The 24,380-nt window shown below is 32.2% G+C and overlaps 1 protein-coding gene across 1 annotated transcript; it reads left to right on the plus strand.

Annotated features, from left to right (window-relative positions):
- The first annotated feature begins 5,335 nt into the window (after nucleotides 1-5,335).
- On the plus strand, nucleotides 5,336-7,853 carry LOC121213624 (trihelix transcription factor PTL). Its single transcript, XM_041086434.1, has 2 exons — nucleotides 5,336-5,955; nucleotides 6,499-7,853. Exons 1-2 carry the CDS (start codon nucleotides 5,516-5,518, stop codon nucleotides 7,640-7,642), a joined length of 1,584 nt encoding a protein of 527 aa, XP_040942368.1. The 5' UTR covers nucleotides 5,336-5,515; the 3' UTR covers nucleotides 7,643-7,853.
- Nucleotides 7,854-24,380: the final 16,527 nt, after the last annotated feature.

Raw genomic sequence — 24,380 nt, forward strand, 5'->3', positions numbered from 1 at the left:
AAAAGTTTAAGTATGTTGTAAAGCAGCGAAAAACATTTATGAATATTAGTTTTCTAAATCATATAGCATGCATTCATCAGAGTTTTAATTAAGTATCCTAATAAATTAATTAATCTCAAACCTAAGATGTAAAACCAGGAAATATTTAACAATTACAACCCAAAAAGAATTAAATAATCATAAAAACTTTTAATGAAAACTTTTAATTAAAAGTAAAATAATCTACTAATCTGAGGTCCTCTGATGCCATTCTAAGTCTTAGTTCTCTATGCTACCTGAGAGGTAAGAAAAAAAAGGGGAGTAAGCTTATGACAACTCAATGTGAGTCTAATTTCTAAACTATTTTATATATTTCTACAACAGTAAATCATTCAATTCATGGGAGCAATTTAAGCATGACATAAGAATTATAAATCCATGCATGTACAATATATATACTTATGATGCGATGCAATTATAATTTTAATTTCCCACTCATCCATCCTATCCGCCCTCGAGCATTACTCGACACTCTAAAACACATATCAATAACTAACCATCCCAGATTTCCCGATGAAGATAGTTGCTCACTTGTCATTTGTGATGCTGACTTTTAATATAATAACTTACCATCCTAGTTTCCCGATTTTGATGGCTTTTTAACTATCATCTCAGTTTAGTCCAGTTTTGATTAAATTGTCACTATCTCCTATGGAACTCATCCATTCTCCGCTCCCAATTTCATGTAATTATGCACATATACTTAGCATGATAAGTTGTTTGTCATCAATCTGTGCAACATTTGAAATCTTAAACTTTATCATATAACGACATGTGTTCATGCATCCATTCGCACCAATTTCACATAAGTAATTAATTTATGCTAATTAAAAATAGTATTACATATACAACAACTTCAAGCATTTTAACATGGGCTAACACATACATAAGTAGGGTTTGCAAAGGGGTCACACATATAGGGGTGCAAATATAGGCTCGCACACTTAGGGGTTCACGTAAGTAGGGCTCACACCTAAGGGTTTGCACATACAGAGTTCGCACATAGGGTTCACGCATACAGAGTTCGCACCTAGGGGTTTGCACATCCAAAGTTCGCACCTAGTGCTCGCACAAGTAGGGTTTGCATCTAGGGGTTCACACATATAGAGTTGGCACCTAGGGTTTGCACATATAGAGTTCACATAGATAACATGTAGGGTTCACTTGTGTTTTTAGACAGGCTCACATAGAAGTGGTTTGCATGTAACATGTAAGGGGTTCGCATGTAATAATCATTCAGGTAGTTCGCATGTATTAATATGACCACGCATGTAATAATAACTTAGGGTTCATATATCATAACCTAGGGTTCACATGTAAATCATAGGGGGTTAGCATGTCATAAACAGATAGGGTTCGCATAAATAACATGTAAGGTTCGCATGTATATTCTTAGAGCTCGCGTATTTAGTCCTATATGGTTTTACATATGGGTTCGCATATGGGCTTGTCTATAGGGGTTCACAACACTGGGGTTTGCAACTGAAGGGGTGTTCGTGATACAGGAGAGTTCGCACATGTAAGGGAGTTCGCAATACAGGGGAGGGTTGCTCATGCAAGGGAGTTCGCATAGCAAGGGGTGTTCTCATACATACTACCCGATTTTAATTAATCATACATAATGGTCTAAGTTAGATCCCACACCTGATTTGAAGACAGAAACCTTAATTTAGGAGAGGAGATTGACAATCCACTTGAGAGGAAAGGATTGATTTTGAAAACTTTGAATCATTTTGCTTGAAATTTGATTTGGAAATGGTGGAGAAAAAGAAATATCTTTTGGGAGTTTTTCTTTGAAAAATTCTCTAGGTTAAGAATTCTAGGGTTTGAAAAACTTGGTTATTTATAAACTCTTTTTCCTTAATCGCAATAGGATTAGGAATTATTTTAAAATTGGGGTTGATTTTAAATTAAAGGATTGAAATAAAAAAAATAGTTTTTGGGTTGGGCTAGTTTGAAAATTTGGCACTTTATGGGGTAAAAATAAGAAAATAAAATATTTTAGCTAAATGCACACAAGGGGTTTCAAACTTGAGGTTTAAGAGTAAGTTAAGGTCTTACCACTAAACTAACAAACTCATTCTTATTAATTCTTAGCAGAAATAATTTTTAAGGCCTTCTAATTCTCTTGCCCTATGTTTTTATTTTAAAAAAAATTCCTAAATTTTTATCCATATTTCTTTTAGCTCTATTTTTAGAATGTGACATATAAATCGTTGAAGGCTAAATTTGATGTCATGCCCATTTTAATTAATACACATAATTAACTTGTGCATGGCATGAAAAGAAACTAGTATAGATATATATTGAACCAATGGTCATCATAAGTTCTTGATAGGATAGCAAATTGTTTACAAATGGGTTAATATATATATATATATATATATATATATATGGTTCCTATAATTTGGTTTCTTGTACTTGGTATTTAATTTTTTTTTTGGACCTAACTAGTATCTAAGTTTGGAATCCGTCACACATATTGGTACCTATACTATAACATTGTTAGAATATGATGACTTGACATCGATAACCAATAATATGACATGTGGCAACTTTATATTATGGCACATGTGCAAGCATAAATAAAAATAAAAAAATTATAAATTTATAAATTTATAAAATTATAAAAATTTATTTCACATCTAGAATAAATATGGACAAATAGAAGTCCAAAATCAAATGAAACTGGACATTATGTTATTCAAATTTATGACATGCTTTTTTTAATAATTTTATATATGTTTAATTTTTAATAAAAAAATTGATCGTGTGAATATCGAAGTATATAAAATCAAATGCTACAAAATCAATACTTCACAAAACTTTAAAGAATTTAAAAAAATCATGAAAATTTATTAAAAAAAAGTATTTTTTTAATATTTCCCTTAAAACTCATGATAATTTATTAAAATTAAGAAAAAAATTTTCAACCAAAATCATTAACAACAACAATAATATTAATAATATGATAACGATGATGAAGAAAAAATGAATGATCTATTTAGTGTACAAAAAAGTGATAGGTAAGGAGAAGATATCCGAGCAAAAACAAAGCCAAGCGGATGGCCTTATTGAAGATGAAAGAATATTTTAGAAGATAAAAAAAAATTATCCAAAAAAGTATAAAAAATTTTAAAAAAATAAGAAAAAAAAACCTAGGAATTTTTCTAACATTATCAAACTTTTTATATTATGGTTTTGAAATTTAAAAAAATATAGAAAATATTAAAAAACTACAACCAGAATGAATTTGGATAAAATGACATCCAAGATCATTTAAATTTGGATATCCGTCTAGTTATTTTTTCATAAATTTATATAATTTTAGAATTTTTTTAATTTTTTACTAATGTTTGTCATATGTCATAATATTAGATCACCACATGTCATATTATTAGATATTAGTATTACGTTATTACATTCTAACGATGTTACATCATACAAATTAAAGTGTATGATAGATTTTAAATTTAAGTATAAATTAAGTTAGAAAATTTATATGGAAAAAGAATTATCTATATATATATAGATGAAAGTGATACACTTTATATCAAAGGGTTATAAAAATCATATTAAAAGTTATTAAAAATTATATCAGAAGCTACCAAATTGAAAGTATGCCAAATTAAGGTTAATACAATTATATCGAATATTATAGGTTACTAAAATTATATTAGTGGTAATGAACATGCTACCAAAGGTTATCGAAAACATACCGAAAGTCACTAAATAATATCAAAGGTAACGAAATTCATTTCAAATATAAAAAACCTGAATTAAATATGTTGGTAATAAGGATTAATAAAGGAAGGTGCAGAAATGAACGACAATTGACAAATTCAGCTCAAGAATCTATCAAAATGATGAACTGTTTAAGGCTTCCAAGCCCCAAAGGGCCCAAAGGTTTTTCTCGCGGTCGAGGAATGGGTTGTGATTGGAATGTTTTGACACTACCCTTGATTTTGGCCCCGGACTCGATTCAATTTAATTTTATTATAAAAAATTAATAATTCAAGTTTTTTAATTTAAAATCATTTTATTCAAAATGATCGACACAAAATGATTGGAACCTAGAGTGGTTTGGATTAAAAATGATTTGAATAAATAATTCAAAATGATATGGATCTCTTTTCTAAATTTAAAAAATGGGTAAAAATATATTTTTAGTTCTTTTTAATTTTGAAATTGGACAAATTAGTCCCTCTAAAAAATCTGGGAAATTTAATTCCTATCAATTTTGAATGTGAGAAATTAAGAACAATTAACCATGACGTTAATGTTTTCTATCATTTGTACATAATTTTGATTAGTATAATAACAAATTTAGCCATTAAAATTTACACATTTTGTTAATTTGGTAATAACTTAACAAATTTATCCTGTAATATTTTTGTAAATGTTAAATATTGAGGCTAAATTTGTTAAATTTTTTAGAATCTAGACCAAATTGACAAAACATATAAACATCGAGAGCTAAAATCATTTACAATTGACTGAAGACATTAATACCATGATTAATTGTCCTTAATTATTCACTTTCACTCTTAAAATTAACATAAATTAAATTAAAAAGAATGAATAAATGTTTTTATAAAAAATTCAAAAATTCTTTTACTTAAAATAAGCGGATACAAAATAAATATCAAAATCCAAGTTAAGGTACACCCAAATTAACCTGGGTTAGGATTAGAGGTGTTCATGGGCCGGGCTGGGCCCAGAAAAAATTTCGGCCCGGGTCCTAGGCCCGGGCCCGGCCCGGCCCAAAATATGGGCCTAGAATTTTGCCCAGGCCTGGCCTGGGAAAAAATTCATAAGCCCGGGCCCGGCCCGTTTTTTAAATATATACCAAAAATTTATTTTAAAAATTAAAATAAAAATTAAAAAAAGTATTTTAAAAATATTTTAAAATTAAAAAAAGTATTTTAAAAAAATTTTAAAAAAATTTTAAAATTAAAAAAAAAGTATTTTAAAAATATTTTAAAATTAAAAAAAGTATTTTAAAAAAATTTTAAAATTAAAAAATTAAAAAAAAGTATTTTAAAAATATTTTAAAATTAAAAAATAAAAATAAAAATATTTTTGCCGAAGCCCATATTTCGGGCCTATATTTTTACCAAAACTCTCCCATATTTCGGGCGGGCCGTCGAGCCGGCCCGGGCCGCCCGGCCCATGAACACCTCTAGTTAGGATTAATAGACACTCCAATTATGTACAAATGTAGGTAATTTTGGAAAAGATTGTAGCAAAATACGTATATTTGTAGAGTGTGGGACCGTTGTCCTAAGCTTAATTTGGAGATTTTTCGTGGACGACACGATCCGAGTCTGCCGCTTTCTCTATCTCTCTCTCTCATACACTCTTTCTCTCTATTAAAAACTTTCTCTTTCACTCTTTATTTTTATTTTTCTAGCTTTACTCTACTCTTTCCTTTTCCTTATCCATTGTTTTTTTCTTTTTGGATTCATAAATCGATATGGAAATGGAGGATCATCGTCACCATCAATATGCCATACCCGATCTTAGGCAACTACTCAACGGAAAACCCATCAATTTCCAAGCAATTCCACAGGATACTGAGTTATTCTCCCCCGGCCACCACCGGAATCTGCCGCCATCGCAGCAACCCCACCACCCCTTCGATGTGATGCAAATGGTGGGTAGACATGAGTTCCCTTCTGATTCTACTGGTAATACTAATGGCACTCCCATGGCTGCTGTTGCCACTGTCACTAGTGCTTCCACACTTAGTCCCAGCTGTGGGTTCGACGGTGAAGCCACTGCTTTTGGAGGTGACGGAGGAAATGGAAGGTGGCCGAGACAAGAGACTTTAACACTTCTTGAGATCAGATCTCATCTCGACCCCAAGTTCAAAGAAGCTAATCAAAAGGGTCCTTTGTGGGATGAAGTTTCCAGGTATATACAAATAATATATTTATTCTTCCATGCTCTCCATACCCTAATTCTCTATTTTCTTCCATTCCCAAAGCTAGCAACTTCACTCCACGGATTGTTTCTCCTTTTAAAGATATGAAATGGGGTTCAAACCAGGAACAGTATTACACGAGTTTTCTTCTTTTATTTATTTTTAAAGAAAATAAACGATAGCTGATCATTTCTATAGTCTTCAACTGACTTGCTCTCTTTTTTTCCTTTGAAAATGTGTTGCCTCCATTATTGTGCAAGTTTTTACTGGTTTTTACTATAAAAATGACTAACCTTTTGGATGTTTTAAGTACCCATCTGCAAGTTTTTTCCATGAAAAGACGTTTTCATCAGTCCCTTGCCGAAAGACCCATCTTTATTTTTCAATTTTGAATGGTCAAATAAGAGCTTTATCAACATTCATCACATGATATTTCCATGGTCATACAAATTTGAATTAGGGTTCATCTGTTTTCTAATAGGTTTAAAGTTTAATTTATTGCCATTTCCTTCCCTTTTCTCTTGGTGCTGTAGAGTCATGTTTGAGGAACATGGGTACCAAAGGAGTGGGAAAAAATGCAGGGAAAAATTCGAAAACTTGTATAAATATTATAAAAAGACTAAGGAAGGCAAGGCTGGGAGACAGGATGGTAAACACTATCGATTCTTTCGTCAACTTGAAGCTTTATATGGGGATACCAGCAACAACAATGGAGTTTTAGGCCAAGAAACTCCCCTAATCGGCAACAGTTTTCAGTTTCATGGTGCCCAAAATAGCATCAATACTCAAGCAAATCAAGAGATCTATCACTCGCAAAAGCTTTGCAGTGATAGTCTTAGTCTCTCAAGTTCCTCAAAATTCGACACTTGTTCCTCAGATAACAATGATTTAAGCACTGCAAAGCTGAAAAAGAAAAGGGGTTGCAGAAGCTGGAAAGCCAAGATAAAAGAGTTCATCGACTCGCAAATCGGGAAGCTAATGGAGAGGCAAGAGGCATGGCTTGTGAAACTGACCAAGACGCTCGAGGAAAAGGAGCAAGAGAGGGTTTTAAGGGAAGAACAATGGAGGAAAGAAGCAGCAATAAGAATAGATAGAGAGCATAAGTTTTGGGCCAAAGAGAGAGCATGGATTGAAGCTCGTGATGCTGCTTTAATGGAGGCATTACAGAACCTGGCTGGCAAACAGTTGAAGGCGGCATCATCTGACGGTGAAAACCATAATGAAAATGGGAATGGAACAATTAACCACACTGTTAAGGCTGATGGGTGGCAAGAAGCTGAGGTTTCTAGGCTCTTACAGCTGAGAACCGCCATGGAAACAAAGTTCCAACAAGTAGGGTATTCAGAAGAGGTTGTTTTGTGGGAGGAAATCGCTGCTAAGATGGGGTGTTTAGGATTTGAAAGGAGTGGTTTAATGTGCAAAGACAAATGGGATACCATCGGTGGTGCATATACCCTAATGAAAACCAAGGAGAGTAACAAAAAGCGAAAGGAGAACTCAAGAGGCTTTGATTATTATCAACCCAATGAGACCATTTTCACTCAAGGACCTGAGACATTGAGACTCCAACCAAATGACGGCTCTTCTCATGCTGTAAGCGATAGTTGCTTTCGCTTCTTCATGGCTGATGGAGATAATAACTTGTGGGAAAACTATGGTCTGAAACTCAGCAACTGATGAAAAAAAACCAGTAAGTTCAAACAAAAGATGACAGGTTTCACAATTATTGTAATCCACCCCACATGGGTAAGTTCTCTTTTGAGAGGCTGTTTAGAATGTGTGAGCAAGCAGTTTGACTGATCTTAGACTCTAGAAAATTTATGTACAGCAAACTGTGTTTCATGTTGTTCTTAGCTAATTCAAATATGGATTAATGGGTTTGATTTAATATATCTTGCAGGGAAGAGCGGAAAAGGAAAAATCACTGCATTTCAATATATATAGTTGATTTAGTGCATGGAAACTTGATTTATGATACTTCTTCATTATCACTTTCTTTCTCTCTTTCTTCTTTCAATATATATTTACTGAGAATTTGTTGTTTGGTAAATGTCTGATGAAATATCTCTGCATTATAGAGGGCATTTGCCCCCACGTGTGCAAAAGTTTATGTACAATTTCTCTGAAGTACGGTGCGTAGGTTAAGGAAACAGTGACTTTGGATCAGATTATAAACCAGAATGCAAATCTTTCAGATTTTGTTTGCATTTGTATCAAATGAGTAGGCCAAGGATTAACGGGTTTTACATATATATACTCGAGATCATCCTATTTGATATTCCATTTATATTTGTTTTTTCTAAAGGTAAAATATTTGTTCGATATAAATAAATTTAACTAATAAATATCTAATAAAAAACTTGTATTCTAAGTTAGATTTTGATAGGATGCATCGGTTTGGTTTTGGATTGAATTGGGTTGAGTTTTTAAAATTTTTCGGCCATTTTAGGTTTAGGTTATTTTAAATTTGGGTCATTTAGATTTAATAGTTAAATTTTCGAGTTAGATTATTTTAGTTCATATTATTTTGACTTGCTTGTTTTAGTTATTTCGAGCTTGAATAATTTCGTGCTTAGATAATTTTCGGTTTCAAGTTAGAAAGATTTGAGTTGTTGAATTTTTATAATTAAGTTGAATCGAGTTTATATTCAAATTTAATCAAATTGAGTTTTGGAGTTAGCCTAGTGCGGTAAAAGTTTTTTCCTAGAAGTAAATAATTTTTTTATAAGTCCTATTTTTTAATTATTTTGACATGAATATATAAATGAGTTATATTGATAAATAGTTTCTTTTTTCTCAAAATCAAAAGAGTGGTTGGGTCGAAGAAATAAAGGACTTTTAATGGCCATTTTTATTATACAACAAACGTAAATAAATTAGATATCAAAAGATAAGATAGAAAAATATTATAACAACATAATTGGCAATAGTTCTGGATCGAAGTTGTCCCCAAAGGAGTAGATGGTAGGGTCACGAAGAAGGTGCGCTTGGGCGAAGAGGATTGACCAGATGGCGGTGGAATGATGGTAGAACATACAGATGGGGGGATGGTCTCTTTCAAAGATAAATTACATGTGTTGCACACAGGGAAAACGAATGCTTCAACTATAGAGGAGGATGATTGTGAAATTGGAAGGTTACGTTATAATTGAAAAGGTAGATAGAGTACCTTCGACCTCCTTTTTTGAAAGGGTTCATTATCTAGTCAAATAGAGCATGAATCAGTTGATCATCATAAAATTGCTTGGTAGAAAGATTGCCTTTAGTATGCTCTTAAATAAAATCTAGGCTTTATGGAAGCCGACGCAAACCGTGCAACTTATGGATCTTGCTAATGACTATTATCTTAAGAAATTCAAATCCAAGGATGATTATACTCAGGTATTGTCAGAAGGGCCCTGAATAATCTTTAGCCATTGCCTAATCGTTCAACCTTGGATGGAGGATTTCTTGACCTTGCAACATCATCCAAATCAAGTGGTGGTTTGGATTAGATTACCAGATCCCTCTGGTGCTTGGTATAAGCGAAGCTTGCTACATGCCATTGCAAAGTTGGTAGGTAAAGTAGTGAAAATTAATAGTAATACTAGTAGTGGTGTGAAGGGGTGGTTTGCGAGAATGGCAATATCAATTAATTTGAGAAGGTCATTAGTTTCTAAAATTTAGGTCGAAGGAGTTCTATAAAGGGTTTAGTATGGATTTCCATCCAATATTTTATTCACTTGGGGGGTCACTATGGTCATATGAAGGACGCTCACCCTATGAGGCAAAGGGATGAGACTAACGATTAACGATCAAAGATGCATCAAACATCGGTGTTGGAGAAGACAACGGATCAACTGATAGTATGCAACAATTATGGTCCATACATGGTTGTCCAACATATAATACAAAATGGTCTAAAGAAATGGCTTGCGAATGAACTTGTATATCAAGGGAATTTAATTTTAGGATTCAGATTTAAGGCTCTAGTTGATCCTAAGAAGGATTCTAGTGTTAAAAATGAGGGAATTAATCAGGTTAGTCAACCCGCATCATTATTTAGAAACCAACCATTACACACTACTAGATGAGGTAAAACTAGTAGGAGGCTCAATGGTAAACTCAAGGGCAAGGTTGCAATGCCTAGTAAGAGCCCTAGTGAACCCCATATTTTGTTGGCCTAAGCAATGGAAACAACAAAAGGACTTAAAGCAGATGCAGTTCATAGCTTGGAATGTGGCTGTGATGATCCATCAGTGTTGGAGTATTGGTTACTAAATATTCAAAAGGTGTTTAAAGAACTTCAATGCAGCCCTGAAGAGAAACCAACGTCTGCAACTCTTTCTTGAAAGAGGAGACTTATCTATGGTGGATCACAATGACAAGTGTATTCCAATGGATAGGGTAAACTATAAATTTTTCTTGATGGAGTACTAGAAAAAGTATATTACCTGGCCTTATCTTGAAAAGGAAAAAAGAGTTTATAACACCCTTCAGCTCTCCTAACACGTATGAAAGATGCTATTGAACATGTACAAACAAGAAATCTTAGAATATATTTTTTAGTTTAAACTTAAAATATTTTTATAAAATGAATAAATCAAGTTTAGGGAAATTTAACCGCTTTATAATCAATTTAAAAACCATTTATGAGTGACTCGGGAAAGAGCAGAGGTGTTCGAGACTCAAAAAGGATAAAACAGTATAGGGAGGGACAATGTTGGGAAGTTGTGCAATGTCACGAGGTTGTACTTTTGATGTCGCATGTTACTCTCTATTTGTACAATGTCACAACATTGCAAGAGACAATGTTGCGACTTTGTAAGTGAATGCCGTGATGTTGTGAAAGACAATGTCACGAATTTGTAGAGCCCTAAGTCGGTTTGATAACAAAGAAACAATAATGCACAAATATGGTTCCAAGCACTTTAATCATTTGAACACACGAAAATATTCTCTAACTTCCCTCCAATTTACAAGAACTTTACTCACCTTACTATTTAAAAAATAGGTTAAGAATAATATAGTGGAGGTTTAATTTTTTTTTTCAAAACCGAGCCCTTTTGTAATATTTATAGTAATAAACCCTAAATGAATAATACCTCTTCTTTGTGTGAGACGTATTTAGTGTTGGATAAAATCTAATTCGAAAATGATTTTCTTGCATAGCGGAAAAATAAAATTTTGAAAATCGAGTTGATTTGTGATATTTATAGCAACAAACTTTTCTCGAAATCACACTTGTGTTTTGGGCCAAACAGATCCTTGTCATTCTTGACTTTCAATCGAACAACCTTCTCCACTATTCTCATACCAAAATCTGCTTCGAGGGGCTCAAATAATTTCAAATCAAACACAGAACCATAAATAATTTTCTTACTTTTAGTAGGAAAGTAAATCTCTTTGTTATATAAACTGATAGAATTAATATTCCTAGAAAATAGAATTTATACTTAGAAATAAATTCTCACTATTTTCGGGCAGAATAATAATATCTCAAAGTTGTACATAACTTGTTGCATTTTTAGCCCTACCGGTGTCATCTATTTATAGGGGAGGAACTAAAACCTTAGTTGAATTAGTAGAAACATTTAAGGCCTATTTAATAGAAAAATAATCTCCTATTTGAACCAGGAGAGAGAAAGGCTAATAAGTTATGCTTTCCCACATATGTATTATGATGGGGATTCGGACCCCTCTTGTATTAGGTCTAGTTATAAGTACTTATTGGACTTTTAACACAACACTTTATAATTCAACCCAACCCAATACATGTTTTTTATTTCCTAAAATAAAAATTATAAATTAAATTTTCAATTAAATAATTTTCTCAACTCGATTCTGATTTCGTTAAAATCATGACAACATTATCGTAAAATAATTTATGAGAAAAGATATTTAATTTTTTCTACATTCAATGGATTCACAATGACTAATTAATTTAATTCTGTTTTAAAACTTCAATTATTTAATTAATTAAATAATTATTCAAAAAACCATAAATTAATTTTCAGGTCATTTCCATACTTAGTGAGAAACCACATTCATTTCTAAATGTTACCCATTTCTCTAACTTTATCATTCCTATTCATTTATGTTCATTTGATTCAACATGCAATTCATTTCTAGTTTCAACGAGCTAGCAGAGGGAGGAAATGACCTTAGAATTAATTTAAGTTTTTCAAATTATTATTTAATCAAATAATTAAAGTTCGAAAAATGGAATTAAATTAATTGGTTATCATGAATTCATTGAATATGTGAGTTAAATATATTTTCTCATAAATTCTTTTACACTAAAGTTGCCATGATTTTAACGAAATTAGAATTGGGTTGAGAAAATTATTTAATTAGAAAATTAATTTATTGAAACTAATTTAATAAATAATATTTTATTTTGAGAAATAGAAAAACATGTATTAGTTAGATTAGATTATAAAGTGTTGGGTTAAAAGTCTAGGAAGCACATATAATTGGACCAAATAAGGAGAGGCACAAAACCCCTTATAATACATATGAGGGGCAACAACTCTAGTATATTTAACTAGGGTTTGTCACCCCTCTCTCATAGTAGAACTAAGAGATTAGCTTATTTATCAAACAAGTATTATTTGTATTCTACTAATTCAACCATTATTCTTCTATCTCTCCCTATAAATAAATGACATTGGTAAGGCCAAAAACATAAGTTATACACAATTTTGAGATATTGTTGTTTTGCTTGAAAAGAGTGAGAAATTTATTTTCTAAGAATAACAATTCTGTCGGTTTCTATTGAGAGAGAGATTACTTTCCTACTGGAAGTAAAAAAAATTGTTTCTAGTTCTATTTTTTATTTGAGATTGTTCGAGCCCACACTCGAAGCGATTCGTGGGGTGAGAATAGCGGAAAAGACCATTCGATTGAAATCTGAGAACATCTAGGATCTGTCCCACACAACGCACATGTAGGTTTCAAGAAAATTTTATTGCTATAAATATCACAAACCAACTCGATGATAAAAAACTACTTTTAAACCCAATTGTTTTCCAACACTTGCTATATTTCTTGCTTGAATGTGTTATAATATGTGTTTTGTGTGTATTTAAAACTTCTTTAAGCCCATGTAAGCTTGATAGAAGGGTTAGGATACGATTGATATGCTAATTAGGGTCATATGTGTATCATATTCTTTGGAGTTTTGTTCTAGTGTTATGTGGGGTTTGGAGTTGTGAGATTTATTGTTTGGAGTGTTGTTATGATACCTTTGGCCAAGCATTTGTTGCCGACCATTGGGCATAAATGATAAACTAGAGTTCTGTTGCCTTCGAGCATTACGTTATGTAATTATGGGTGTATGTGGAGTCCCATAATGTCCTAGTTTTATTTTACTGAGATTATAGTGGGCATAAAACCGAAACCTAGTGATAATCTCTGGGTCAAATGAAAAGTGGAGATCGTTGAATCATATTGAAGCCTAAAGTATAATTATAAGAATTTATTCTTGATTCCTTGTTAGTGATTTGAAAATTACTATGAATTTAATGAATGTTGCAAGTTTAATGAATTGTAAGTTTCATGCTCATATGCTTCAACTATTTATTGAATTCATGTTTTCATTTTCTTATGTTTCCTTGCTTAAGCAAACTATTTATCTTGTTGAGCATGTGGTTCTTGTGCCTTTCCAAAGCAAGGTAAGTATAGTATTTTTCATTTGAACTGCACGTAGATTGCACTCTAGGATCATTGAAGCCATCACTCTCTTTTGGCAGCATCATACTACCATCAAGACTATAAGAGTATGAAATTTGTGTATTTATATATTGTGACATATACTTAAGGCATTAACTTGTACAAATATGCTTATTTGATATGTTAATTAGTACTTGAAATATTGGTGGTGATGTTGAAATTGAAGGCTTATATAATTTGTTAAGTCCATAATTGTAAAGAAGTTTCACTTGGCATGCATGCATGTAGGTAACTAATATGGTAAGCTATTAATTGGGGATGTTATCTTATATTTGAATGGTTTTATAAATGTTTTATTATGCTAGCTTTGCCTTATGATGGTTTTGTTGGTTATTGGTTTATATTGAACAAGTTTTATTGAGAATCTTAATTGTACATGGTTATTCTTGAAGCATCATTCATGGTGGTTTTGTTTGAAGGTGCTTTGGATAGAGTTTTAGGTGTTTAAAGCCAAAACATTTGGTCCCTTGCACCTAAGGTTCGATACCTAAGGTGTAGGTAGGGCCAAAAATGCATCCCAACTTCTCACGGTTGTTAGAAAAACCAATCTAGAAAATGGTTAATTTAGCTATAGAGGAAGTTTAATTTTTTCTAAAACTGAGCCCTTTCGTGAGATTTATAGTAATAAGCCTGATCGGATTTATTCTTGTGCTTTGTGTGAGGCGAACAAAAATCGATCCTGGGTTTCAATTGAACAACCTTTTTCGCTACCCTCGAACAACCTTCTTCACTACCCTCGAACCACAAATTGTCTCGAGTGTGGGCTCGAGCAAAATAAACCAAGTCACAAAATTAAAATGATTTACTTATTTTCAGTAGGAAAGTAAATTCTCTCTATAAGCCGGTGATTATTCGGGATTCCTAGAAAATAAAATTTACTCTTTGTAAATAAATTACCATTACTTTCTAATAGAATAACGACATATGAAAGATGTGTAAATAGATTAACCGATTAAATAATATTATTTTAATAGAAAATACAATCCTACACTAACTAAAATAGAGGGGGTGACAACATGACATTTTTCATTAGGGTTTGACGCCCCTTATGTTATATGAGGGCTAGTTTCAGCTTTCATGTATTGGGTCCAAGTATACGTGTTTCTTGGATTTTTGATTCAACACTTAGAATTTTATCCAACATAATATTTATTTTCTTTTATTCAAAATAAATATTTTTTAATCAACTAATTTAATTAATTATATTTACTAAATTAATTTCTTAATTAAATAATTTTCTCAACCCAATTTTAATTTCGTTAAAGTCATAACAACTTTATTGTAATAGAATCTTTGAGGAAATATATTTAATTTCCTTATTCAATAAATTCATAATAACTTAGTTAATTTAATTCCATCTTTGAACTTCAATTATCTAATTACAATTAATTAAACAATGATTCAAAGAAACATAAATTAATTCCTAATTCATTTTTTCTACTTAGTGTGAAAACGCATTCATTGAAAATAGTGATCCATGAGATCCATTTCTTTTTCTTCATCATTTCTATTCATTTGTTTTGCATGCAAATTGTTTCCAGTTATCTCGAGCTAGTGGATGAGACTGATTGAACATATATAATTAGGGCTCAAAGAATTTATAATTAAGTGTTGACTTTCCGCTTATTAATTATAACATTATTTAGTCACAAATTTATTTCGCTAAAGTATTGTGACTGAGCTTTCCATTTTATATACCATTACTGTAACGACCCAATTTTCATTGGTACTGAAAAATGTGGTCTCAGAACATATTTCCATAAATCAAGTTTGCAAATATTAAATAAGAATATTTATGGGGATAATATAAAAATATATTGAAGATTAGTCAAGCAATTTTATCAATTAAATAGTTGATTAGGGCTCATGGACTATGTTGTAAAAGTCTAGTCGCTATAGATTTTCAATTGGAAAAAGACTTGAAAACTTGATTAGCAATTAACCAAAAGGTTCAAAATGGTAATTAAACCATTTTTAATCAAGTGGTTGTGGATGATGATGACATATTCATTAAACATGATTAGTAATTAGTTAAGTTAATTAAATATGATTAGTCAAATTAATTAAACTTTAATTAACCTATAAATATCAAATTTTGGTGGAAAGAAAGAGAAAATTTGTCATCTTCTTCTCCACCTTAAATCACCCACCATTACTGAAGTAAAAAGGAAACCCTTCCAAAATTTTGAAGCTTTCGGCCATTAATAGGTAAGGGAAATTAAGTCATTTTCTTGTAATTTTTATAGATTTACGGTAATGGGAGCTTGATATAGTTAGCCCATGTACCAATTTGATAAACTGTTAAAATTTTAGGAAGTTTCCATTGATGATAACTGGATGAATTAGGCTTGAAATTTATAGATTTTAAGCTTAAATTATAAAAAGGACTAGATTGTAAAGTTAATTTAGTTTGTTGTTAACTTTGTTATATTATGGGTCAAATTGAATAAATGTAAAAATTTTCATGAAATTATGTTAGAAATAGAAAATATAATGTTCCTAATGAGAATATATGAAATTAGACTTTAATCCGAAGCTAGAAATTGAAAGATATGCATATCCTAAGTTCAGGGACTAAATTGAATAAAATGTAAAATATGAGGAAAATTGAAATATGAATTTATATAGGATTATGCATATCATGACCTTGTATAAAAATTTTTGGTATTGGTTTGTTCTATAAAGAAATTGTATAGATCAAGATTTGAATCAAAGAGGAGCCAATAGGGAAAAAACTAAAATTTTGGATTAGTCCTTGAAGTATCTACTCATTTCATATTGGAACTTACAAGTAGGTTCACTTGGAACTTGCTACCTCTTTTGAATGATATGTGTGCTATTCTTAATTTGATATATGTATGTTTGATTATACTTTAAAATACAAGTGAATTTGGCATATATGGCCAGTAAAGAATTGGATTGAAATGTTATGTTATAAATGATTTCATGATATGGAAATGTAAAATGTGATCATTTACCTGGTGAGATATGTAAATGAGAATAACTACAAGGATGAAGATGAAATACGTGTAATGAATGCCCATGTGAACTTAGTAAAATGTTAGGATATGATTGGCATGTCAATAGGGTTATATTTGCGCTTATACAAAGATTATAATAGATTATAACAAGATCTAGAATTTGTTGTAGATCCTCAAGTAATATAACGAGATCTGACATTTGTTGCAGATCCTCAGGTAATATAACAAGATCCAACATTTTTCGCGGATTGTCGGGTAATATATGATATAGGTTTAGCCTGAACAGTTCACCTAATGCAATTTCAGCTCGGATGAGCAACTTAGTTCACCTGTTTATCCGAGTCCATTTTACTAGGGTTCCATCAGGCGATATATATATTTTAATTGAAATTGAAAACTTAAAATAAAATGTGACGAAAGGAATCTGGTAACCAATTTGATATGTGTAACGACTCGGTTTCCAATGGTGTCAAAAAAGTAGTTTTGGGACCCTGTTTTCGTAAATCGAGCCTGTAAAATATTTACGGATTTATTATATAAGTGAATTAAATTTTGGATAGTTAATTTAGCCAAAATTTTATTTAATTAGGGCTAAGAGGTTAAATTGTAAAGTTCAATTGCCAATTCAAAAATGAATTGATGACTTAAATTACAATTAACCAAATGTCTAAAATAACAATTAGACCATGTTAAAATAAATGTTAGTGGACGGTTGATAAAAAAGGAGCATTAAATTAATTAATTTAAAATTTGTTTAATTAAATTGTGTTTAATTGTTTATATATTAGATAGTGGAAGAAAAACAACACCATCATCTTTTTCTTCATAACTGAAAACAAAAGAGAGAAAAACCTTAAGGAAAAGCTTAAAGGTTTCGAACATAATTGATATGTGCAAATCATGTACCAAATTGTAAAAAATATTAAAGTTTTAGAAAGTTTCCATTGTTGAGTTCTTGAAGTTTTAGGTGTTAAATTGATAGATTTTAAGCTTAGATGTGAAAAATGACTAAATTGTAAAGCTTATTGATAGTTTCTTACATTAGGGACCAAACTAAATAAAATGGAAAATTGGTAGTAGGAATAGGAAATACGGGGTCTCAAATGAGTAATAGTGAAATCAGAATCCAATTTGGAGCTTCAAATTGAAAGTTAGGTTAGTCCCAATTTTAGGGACTAAATTGAATAAATTATAAAGTTTGTACAAATTGATAATTGATTTTGAATTGGCTGAATATTAATAGTGTTATATGTTTTATGTCAATCCGTAGCTAACTTTGGCTCGGATTCGTCGAAAAGGAAAGGAAAGTCCAAAGCCATCGATGAGTAGCTTAGAATTTCCGGTTTGTATCTCTATGATTCAGGAATACTTAATTTTCTACATGTGTATGTCATTTTGGATTATATGGGATTCGAGGTGAGTTACTGATGATTACTTGAGTAGGTTTGATGTGTTTGAGATTGATTCTCGAGATAAAGACTAAATTGAATAGAATGGAAAACTTATGATATGATTGATATTGAGAATTGCTTTGAAATTTTTTTGAATATATGTTGTATTATATGGTGAATTGATGATTTGACAGTTAATTGGACATGATAAAACATAACCTGATCTATATAAATTAAATTGAACATTTGGTTACCTTATTAGCTATTGGGACTGAGCCAAATATAGTTGGCATGCCATAGGGTCAGATTGTTAATTAAAGCCATCATTGTTGGGCAATCCGAGGTGGTAGATATTATGCATTGAGTCATTGTTGCTAGACAATTTGAGGTGATAGTTTAATTAAATTGAGAAAACCAGTGTTGTCGAACAATCCAGTGTGGTAATATGTTCATATTCAGCGTCATTGTTGCTGGGCAATCAAAGTATGGATCTGTGTATTTGTTCTGAATTCATCTTAAGTTAATAGGGTTAAAGAATATAATGTGGCTAAGTGGTAAATGAATGAAATGAAATGCAATTGAATTGAATTGTAGAATATGACTACTTGAGATATGAGCTGAAAACGAGCCCTGAGGGCTAATTGAATCAATGAGTTATTAAGCTCGAAAATGTTTGAAGGAAATGAAATGAGATTGAGTAACTACATATATAATTGATGTACTTAAATGGTTAAATATATGTTATAATTGTGACATGAAATTGAGTAAGTATGTAGGTATAATGGTAAGGTGAGATGATTATGTAACTTGTAAATGTTACTGTGGACTGGTATGATATGTTTAAGAAATGAGATAATCTATGATCTTGGTATAATTTGTATGTGTACTGGATTGTAAATTAAACTTGAATTGGATGTGTGCACTACATAAGTTTGTTTATATTATCTTGAATCATAAATTTACCATTAGGCATTTTGTTTAGCATATGGTTTTGTTTTCTTTCTTGTGTAGGTAAAGTAGATTCCCAATAGATTAAGTAGTTATCTTATCATCTAGCAGTCAATCTTCGACTCAACAAAGTTGGTAGATTTCTGCTTTTAATTAGTGTGGCATGAACCAAGTTGAGTCAATTTTTGGTATATATCTATGCATATATATATATATATGTAGTTTCATTTTAAAGGTTTGTGTTTTCATATGATAAGTTGAATATGGATTGTCATGGTATCAAAATTTGGTTGAATTGGTATGATAGGTGATCTGTCGTAATTAGATATGAAAAATTAGGCTTTCTCGGTACACTTAAAGAGCTTATTCTCAAGCAAAGTAGAGTCTTTTCCGTAGTTTTTCGTAATTTTTAAATTTTAAGTTAATAAGTGTAAATGCCTTACTTTTACTCATTATGAGACCCAAATTGACCAATAGTTCCATTGTGATCCCTAACGTATGGTTGAGTGATGTAGGGATGTGTTGGAGGTTGAAAATGAGCAAGAACGACACCAAAGGAGAGGGTATTATGATAACCAAACCTTGGAATTGTGATACCTCCAACAAAATCAATATTAGAGACCACCCTTCAGTGATATTCCGATACCCACTTTGGGTATCGCGATATCCACCCTCCAAGAAGACCCCCAAGTTCAAAATTGTCTGAGGTATCATGATATCCTCTTCCTTGTATCACGATACTATTATTGTGAGGGGACAAATTTGGACAAAAAGGGTAGTTTTTGTCCACCCAAAGCACCAATCATTGAAGTCCCATTTAAGGGTATTCTGGATACACAAATTGGGTAAGAATAGCTGCTATATCAGCCAAAACTTGGCTAAGAGAGAAAAGGGTCTACATTACCTTAGTTTAGGCTTACTTTTCCTTAGGTTTTCTCTTAGTTTTTCTTCCTTTTTTTTCTAAGGTTTCTTATTTTCATTTCCTTAACTATAGATTTTACATTTCCCAGCAACTTTTGTTCTTATTTTAGTTGTTTTTAGTTATTACTACAACATAGGTTTATTTGTACTTTTAGTCCCTGTACCTTGGTTGTAAGATATTTTCAGATTTAGTTTAATGTATTTCAATTTCTTTTTCTTTGCACTTGTTAAAGTTTGTTCCTTTTATGTTTATTGCTTTATATTTTCTTTTTGAATGCTTCGCTTTTACAAGCTTTTTAAGTTTTCTTGCATAAAAAATCTCAACTTTTATATCTTTCTTAAGTTTTTCTTTAATGACTTTTTTACTTTTCATTTTCATGTTAGTTTTATTTCCTGCATGAGTAGCTAGACTTTTAAGGGGGTTGGTTGATGGAGATGTGGTGAGCTGATTTTTGTAATAAAACTTAGGATTGACAACCCTGAGGGAGCATAAAGGCAAGTGAGACTGAGATGAGATATTGTTGGGTACCAATTCATCAGTCCCAGGTTAACTGGAGAGATCGAGAGATTTTTTGAGCTAATTTGTCTAACTTGGTAAAGTGGAGACTGAGCGGTAAAACAGAGCCATTTTGGGAGTTTAACTGATTTGGATCCTTAATTCAAGGATTAGCAAATCACATCAATGTCAACGAACCCCTATTTGTTAATTAATTTTAATTTCGTAACTTTTCATGTTTTACAATTTAGTCCTTGATAGTTAGATAGTAATTTGGATTAATTTATCTAGAGTTTATGATTTACCGTAATATAATTTTTTACGATTAGTTTGTAGACTCTTTATTTTACACGTACGTTATTTAGAAATTGTTTAATCCATGATTCTCTTGGGTTCGATCCATGAAATACTCTAGTCTTCCATTGTAACATTAAAAATCTTACAACTGACCTGTCACACTTGCAGTAAAGCCGCGATAATTATATTTTATTTTAATTCCTCAGTGTTGATCTTCATATCTCTCTCTATTCATTTATGATAACGGAGAGAGAGAGAAGAGAGACTCAAGCTGTTGGCACTACTTCCAGAGAATCAGCGTTTGATTGAACAATTTTATTTCCATCACGTGTACTTAGAGTCAAAGTTATAGATACAAATTTTTTTTATTTGTTTTTATTTCAGTTTTAATTTTTCGATTAATTTGTTTTTACTCTTTTGTAATTGTAGGAGGCATTGCATTACTCAGACCGATAATGGTGTCTTACCATTTGAGCCGGAATCGAAACGTATCATTACACACACGAGGAGGGTGTAACATCCGAAGGACACTCAACCTCTACAAAGAGAATAGCCCATCATAAATTCGCAAGTAGAGATTCAACCATCACCATACCCACCCATAGAGCAACGTACCTTGCGCGACTATGCGATGCCCATTCTTGATGCTGTTCGAGGTAACGTTAATCGCCTAATGATTAATGCTAACAACTTTGAAATCAAACCGACGATGATCCAAGTGATACAAGTGAACCTTCAATTTCGAGGTTCAATGAATGATGATCCAAATCAACATATTAAGAGATTTCTAACCATTTGTGATACCTTTAAATATAATGGGGTATCCGATGATGCTATCCGTCTTTGGTTATTCCCTTTATCTCTTATTGAATGTGGTTAAATTCACAACTGATAGATTCCATCAACACTTAGGATAAGCTAGCAAGCAAGTTCTTGGCAAAATATTCCCCTCTGCGTAAAACAATGAAACTCCATGTGGATATTATGAATTTTCGGCAATTGGAAGGAGAGTCGCTATACGAGGTTTAAGAGTGTTTTAACTCATGCTATGTAAGTTCCCATATCATGGATTACAAGATTTGATGCAACTTCAAGTTTTTTATAATGGGATGGATGGAAACTTATGCTCAAGTCTTGATGGAGCATCTGCGAGGGCGTTCATGTCAAAGACATATGCCGAGGCTTGCCAAGTCATCAAAGACATGGCAATGAATTCTTATATGTGGCCAGTTGAGTGGTTCAAATATAGAGCCAAACAATCGACCGTGAATGTGGCCAGAACAAGGACAATTATCAACAAGTCCTCGAAAGGCTTAATCAATTAGAGATGAGTTCAGCCAAGGCGCAAGTCTTAAATCAGCCCCTTCTAACCCATTCTAATGCAAGAAATGATAGTGAAGGCACCTTGTGGGGAAATGCTAATGAGAGTAATCAAATGGAGGCCAACTATGTAGGGAACAGAGGATATAATCCATACTCATACACCTATAACCCAAGGTGTCGTGACCATCTAAACCTTACCTGAGGAGGGAACAAGGAGATCCCTCCAACCAATGAGCCCAAAACCTTAATCCTCTTTAACCGAATGCACATTTTCAACCTCTATTACCCTTTAAGGCACCACAAGAGCAATAAAGAAAACCAGTCTATAGTAGTGACCCTTCATTGTCAATTAGGGTAAGCAAAGTAGAGGAAGGTTTGCATGTGGTGCAAGTCGATGTGCGTCAAATTTGTGATAAACTAGATCAAGTTTTGCAATCGCTACAAAAAAAATTTAGCCTCTAGCATACCTAGTAATACCGAGCCAAAATCACAAAGGGAAGAAAAAGAACATGCAAGGAGATTACTATTAGATCCGGGGCTATGGTTAAGGAACCTATCTGACCAATTAGTGGGGAGAAGGATGAGAGCACCTACACTCCTAGTGTTGGATATGGGGTGGAAGAGACGGAAGGACCCGAGTGTAACATCCTGAAATAGGGCTTAGAAGTTTGAGCCTGGAGAGCAGGAGTTCGCCAGTGGGTTTGGCGAAGCAGAGTTTGCCAGTAAGTATGACGAACTGAGATCGCCAAAAAGAATGGCGAGTAGATGTTCACCAGTAGGTTTGGTGAACTGGTGTACACCACCAGGCTTGGTAAGTTGAAGTAAGCCAGTAGGTATTGTGAGCTAGTGTTTTGTAATGCCCCAGAACTTGGGCCTAGAAGTAGTAGGCCTTGACCGTGGGAACTCATAAAAGTTTATGTCTGCAATATAATATCATAGCTCCTGTCGTGTTTGTGGTTGGATCAAACTGTGACATGAATTAGTTTGATAAAATATCAGGATATTGGGATTATTTTTGTAAAATTTACCTATTTTATTTATAATTCTTTTCCCAAAAATTTTCCTCTTCTGTCATGTTCACATGTTTTTCCCCATTCCTTCCTTTCATTTTATTTTCTTTCTTCTTTTATATCTCTTTTGATTTGCTTTGTTAGTTTTCGTTCAAAATCAAATATTTTTACTAGTGCCATCGAATCATTTTGGGATTGTTTCTCTAAGTTTCGTGTTCAAGAGACTGTTGTAAGTATCTTATTGTCTGTATCGTTACTTTAGGCTATTCAAGTTTGGTGTTCTTGCACATATTGGTGATTTTGGGTTCCTATGAATATCATTGTAATGGTGTTGGTTTCTTAGTGACCGCCTTTGGACGTACTAAAGTCCAAAGAGTGAATACTGCAGTAAAAGATATATAAATGAGGATGTATCCACAAGTATACGGGTCCAGTTGTAATACAATTACAATCGAGTAGGTGAGTGCTACGAGGATCATACCCAAAGGAGGCTAGTGCTAGATCAATTTTAGCCTAAACAACAAAATATCTAATTAGTACTTTAAATAAGATATAGTATAAAATATAAATAAAAGGGATATTTAGGATTTTTATAATAATAAAATATAATAAAGAAATAAATATGAAGAGATTGAAAAGTGGAACTAATCAAATCTGGTTATGGGTGATTAGCTTGCTTCGGTAATCTTCATCAACTGTCACTTCCAGTTTCTCGTTAATCAACTAGTTGATATCCTAGCAGGATCTTTCGATATGTCCACTAAAATAATGAGTCAGCAAGGACTACTTATCTTTCGACCTCACAGTTTAGACTGGTCTGGGGTAAAGGTGTTCACATATAGGTAATAACAATTTTGGGTTAATTCCTATCTTAACGACTTCCTAGGGTCGTCAAGCTTAGGGTTTAGGTTCTTTCTTTCCCAAACAGATGATTCATTGAGGAATCCTACAAAACAGTTAATAAATCATACCACCACTCACTAATCCCCTATAAAGGGATTAGTTTCTCATGATTTTCATAAATAATATAGAATCAATATAAAAAGTAAACATGATAATGAATCGAAAGTATAGAGTTTAGGAAAAAACCTGATTTGTATTATCAATAAAATTGAATCCACAAGAGTTGATTGTATCCTCAAATCAGATCTCTTAAAATAAAACAAAGAACAATCTGGAAATAAATCTAAAACGTAAGAAAAACAAAAAAACTAAATTAGAATTAAAAGAGAAATTCTAAGCTAAGTAATTTATATCCATAATGTCTGACAAATGATCCTATTTATAGATTTCAGGTGATCGTCGTCCTTAACCCTAGTTTAGTGAACGTTCTCG

The sequence above is a fragment of the Gossypium hirsutum genome, chromosome D01 (genome assembly GCF_007990345.1).
Source record: "Gossypium hirsutum isolate 1008001.06 chromosome D01, Gossypium_hirsutum_v2.1, whole genome shotgun sequence".
Taxonomy (NCBI): Eukaryota; Viridiplantae; Streptophyta; class Magnoliopsida; order Malvales; family Malvaceae; genus Gossypium; species Gossypium hirsutum.

Coding starts and splice junctions, on each gene's coding strand:
- LOC121213624 (XM_041086434.1), top strand. CDS start 5,516: ATGGAAATGGAGGATCATCGTCACCATCAATATGCCATACCCGATCTT. Junction 5,956..6,498: donor TTGTGGGATGAAGTTTCCAG/GTATATACAAAT, acceptor TTGGTGCTGTAG/AGTCATGTTTGAGGAACATG.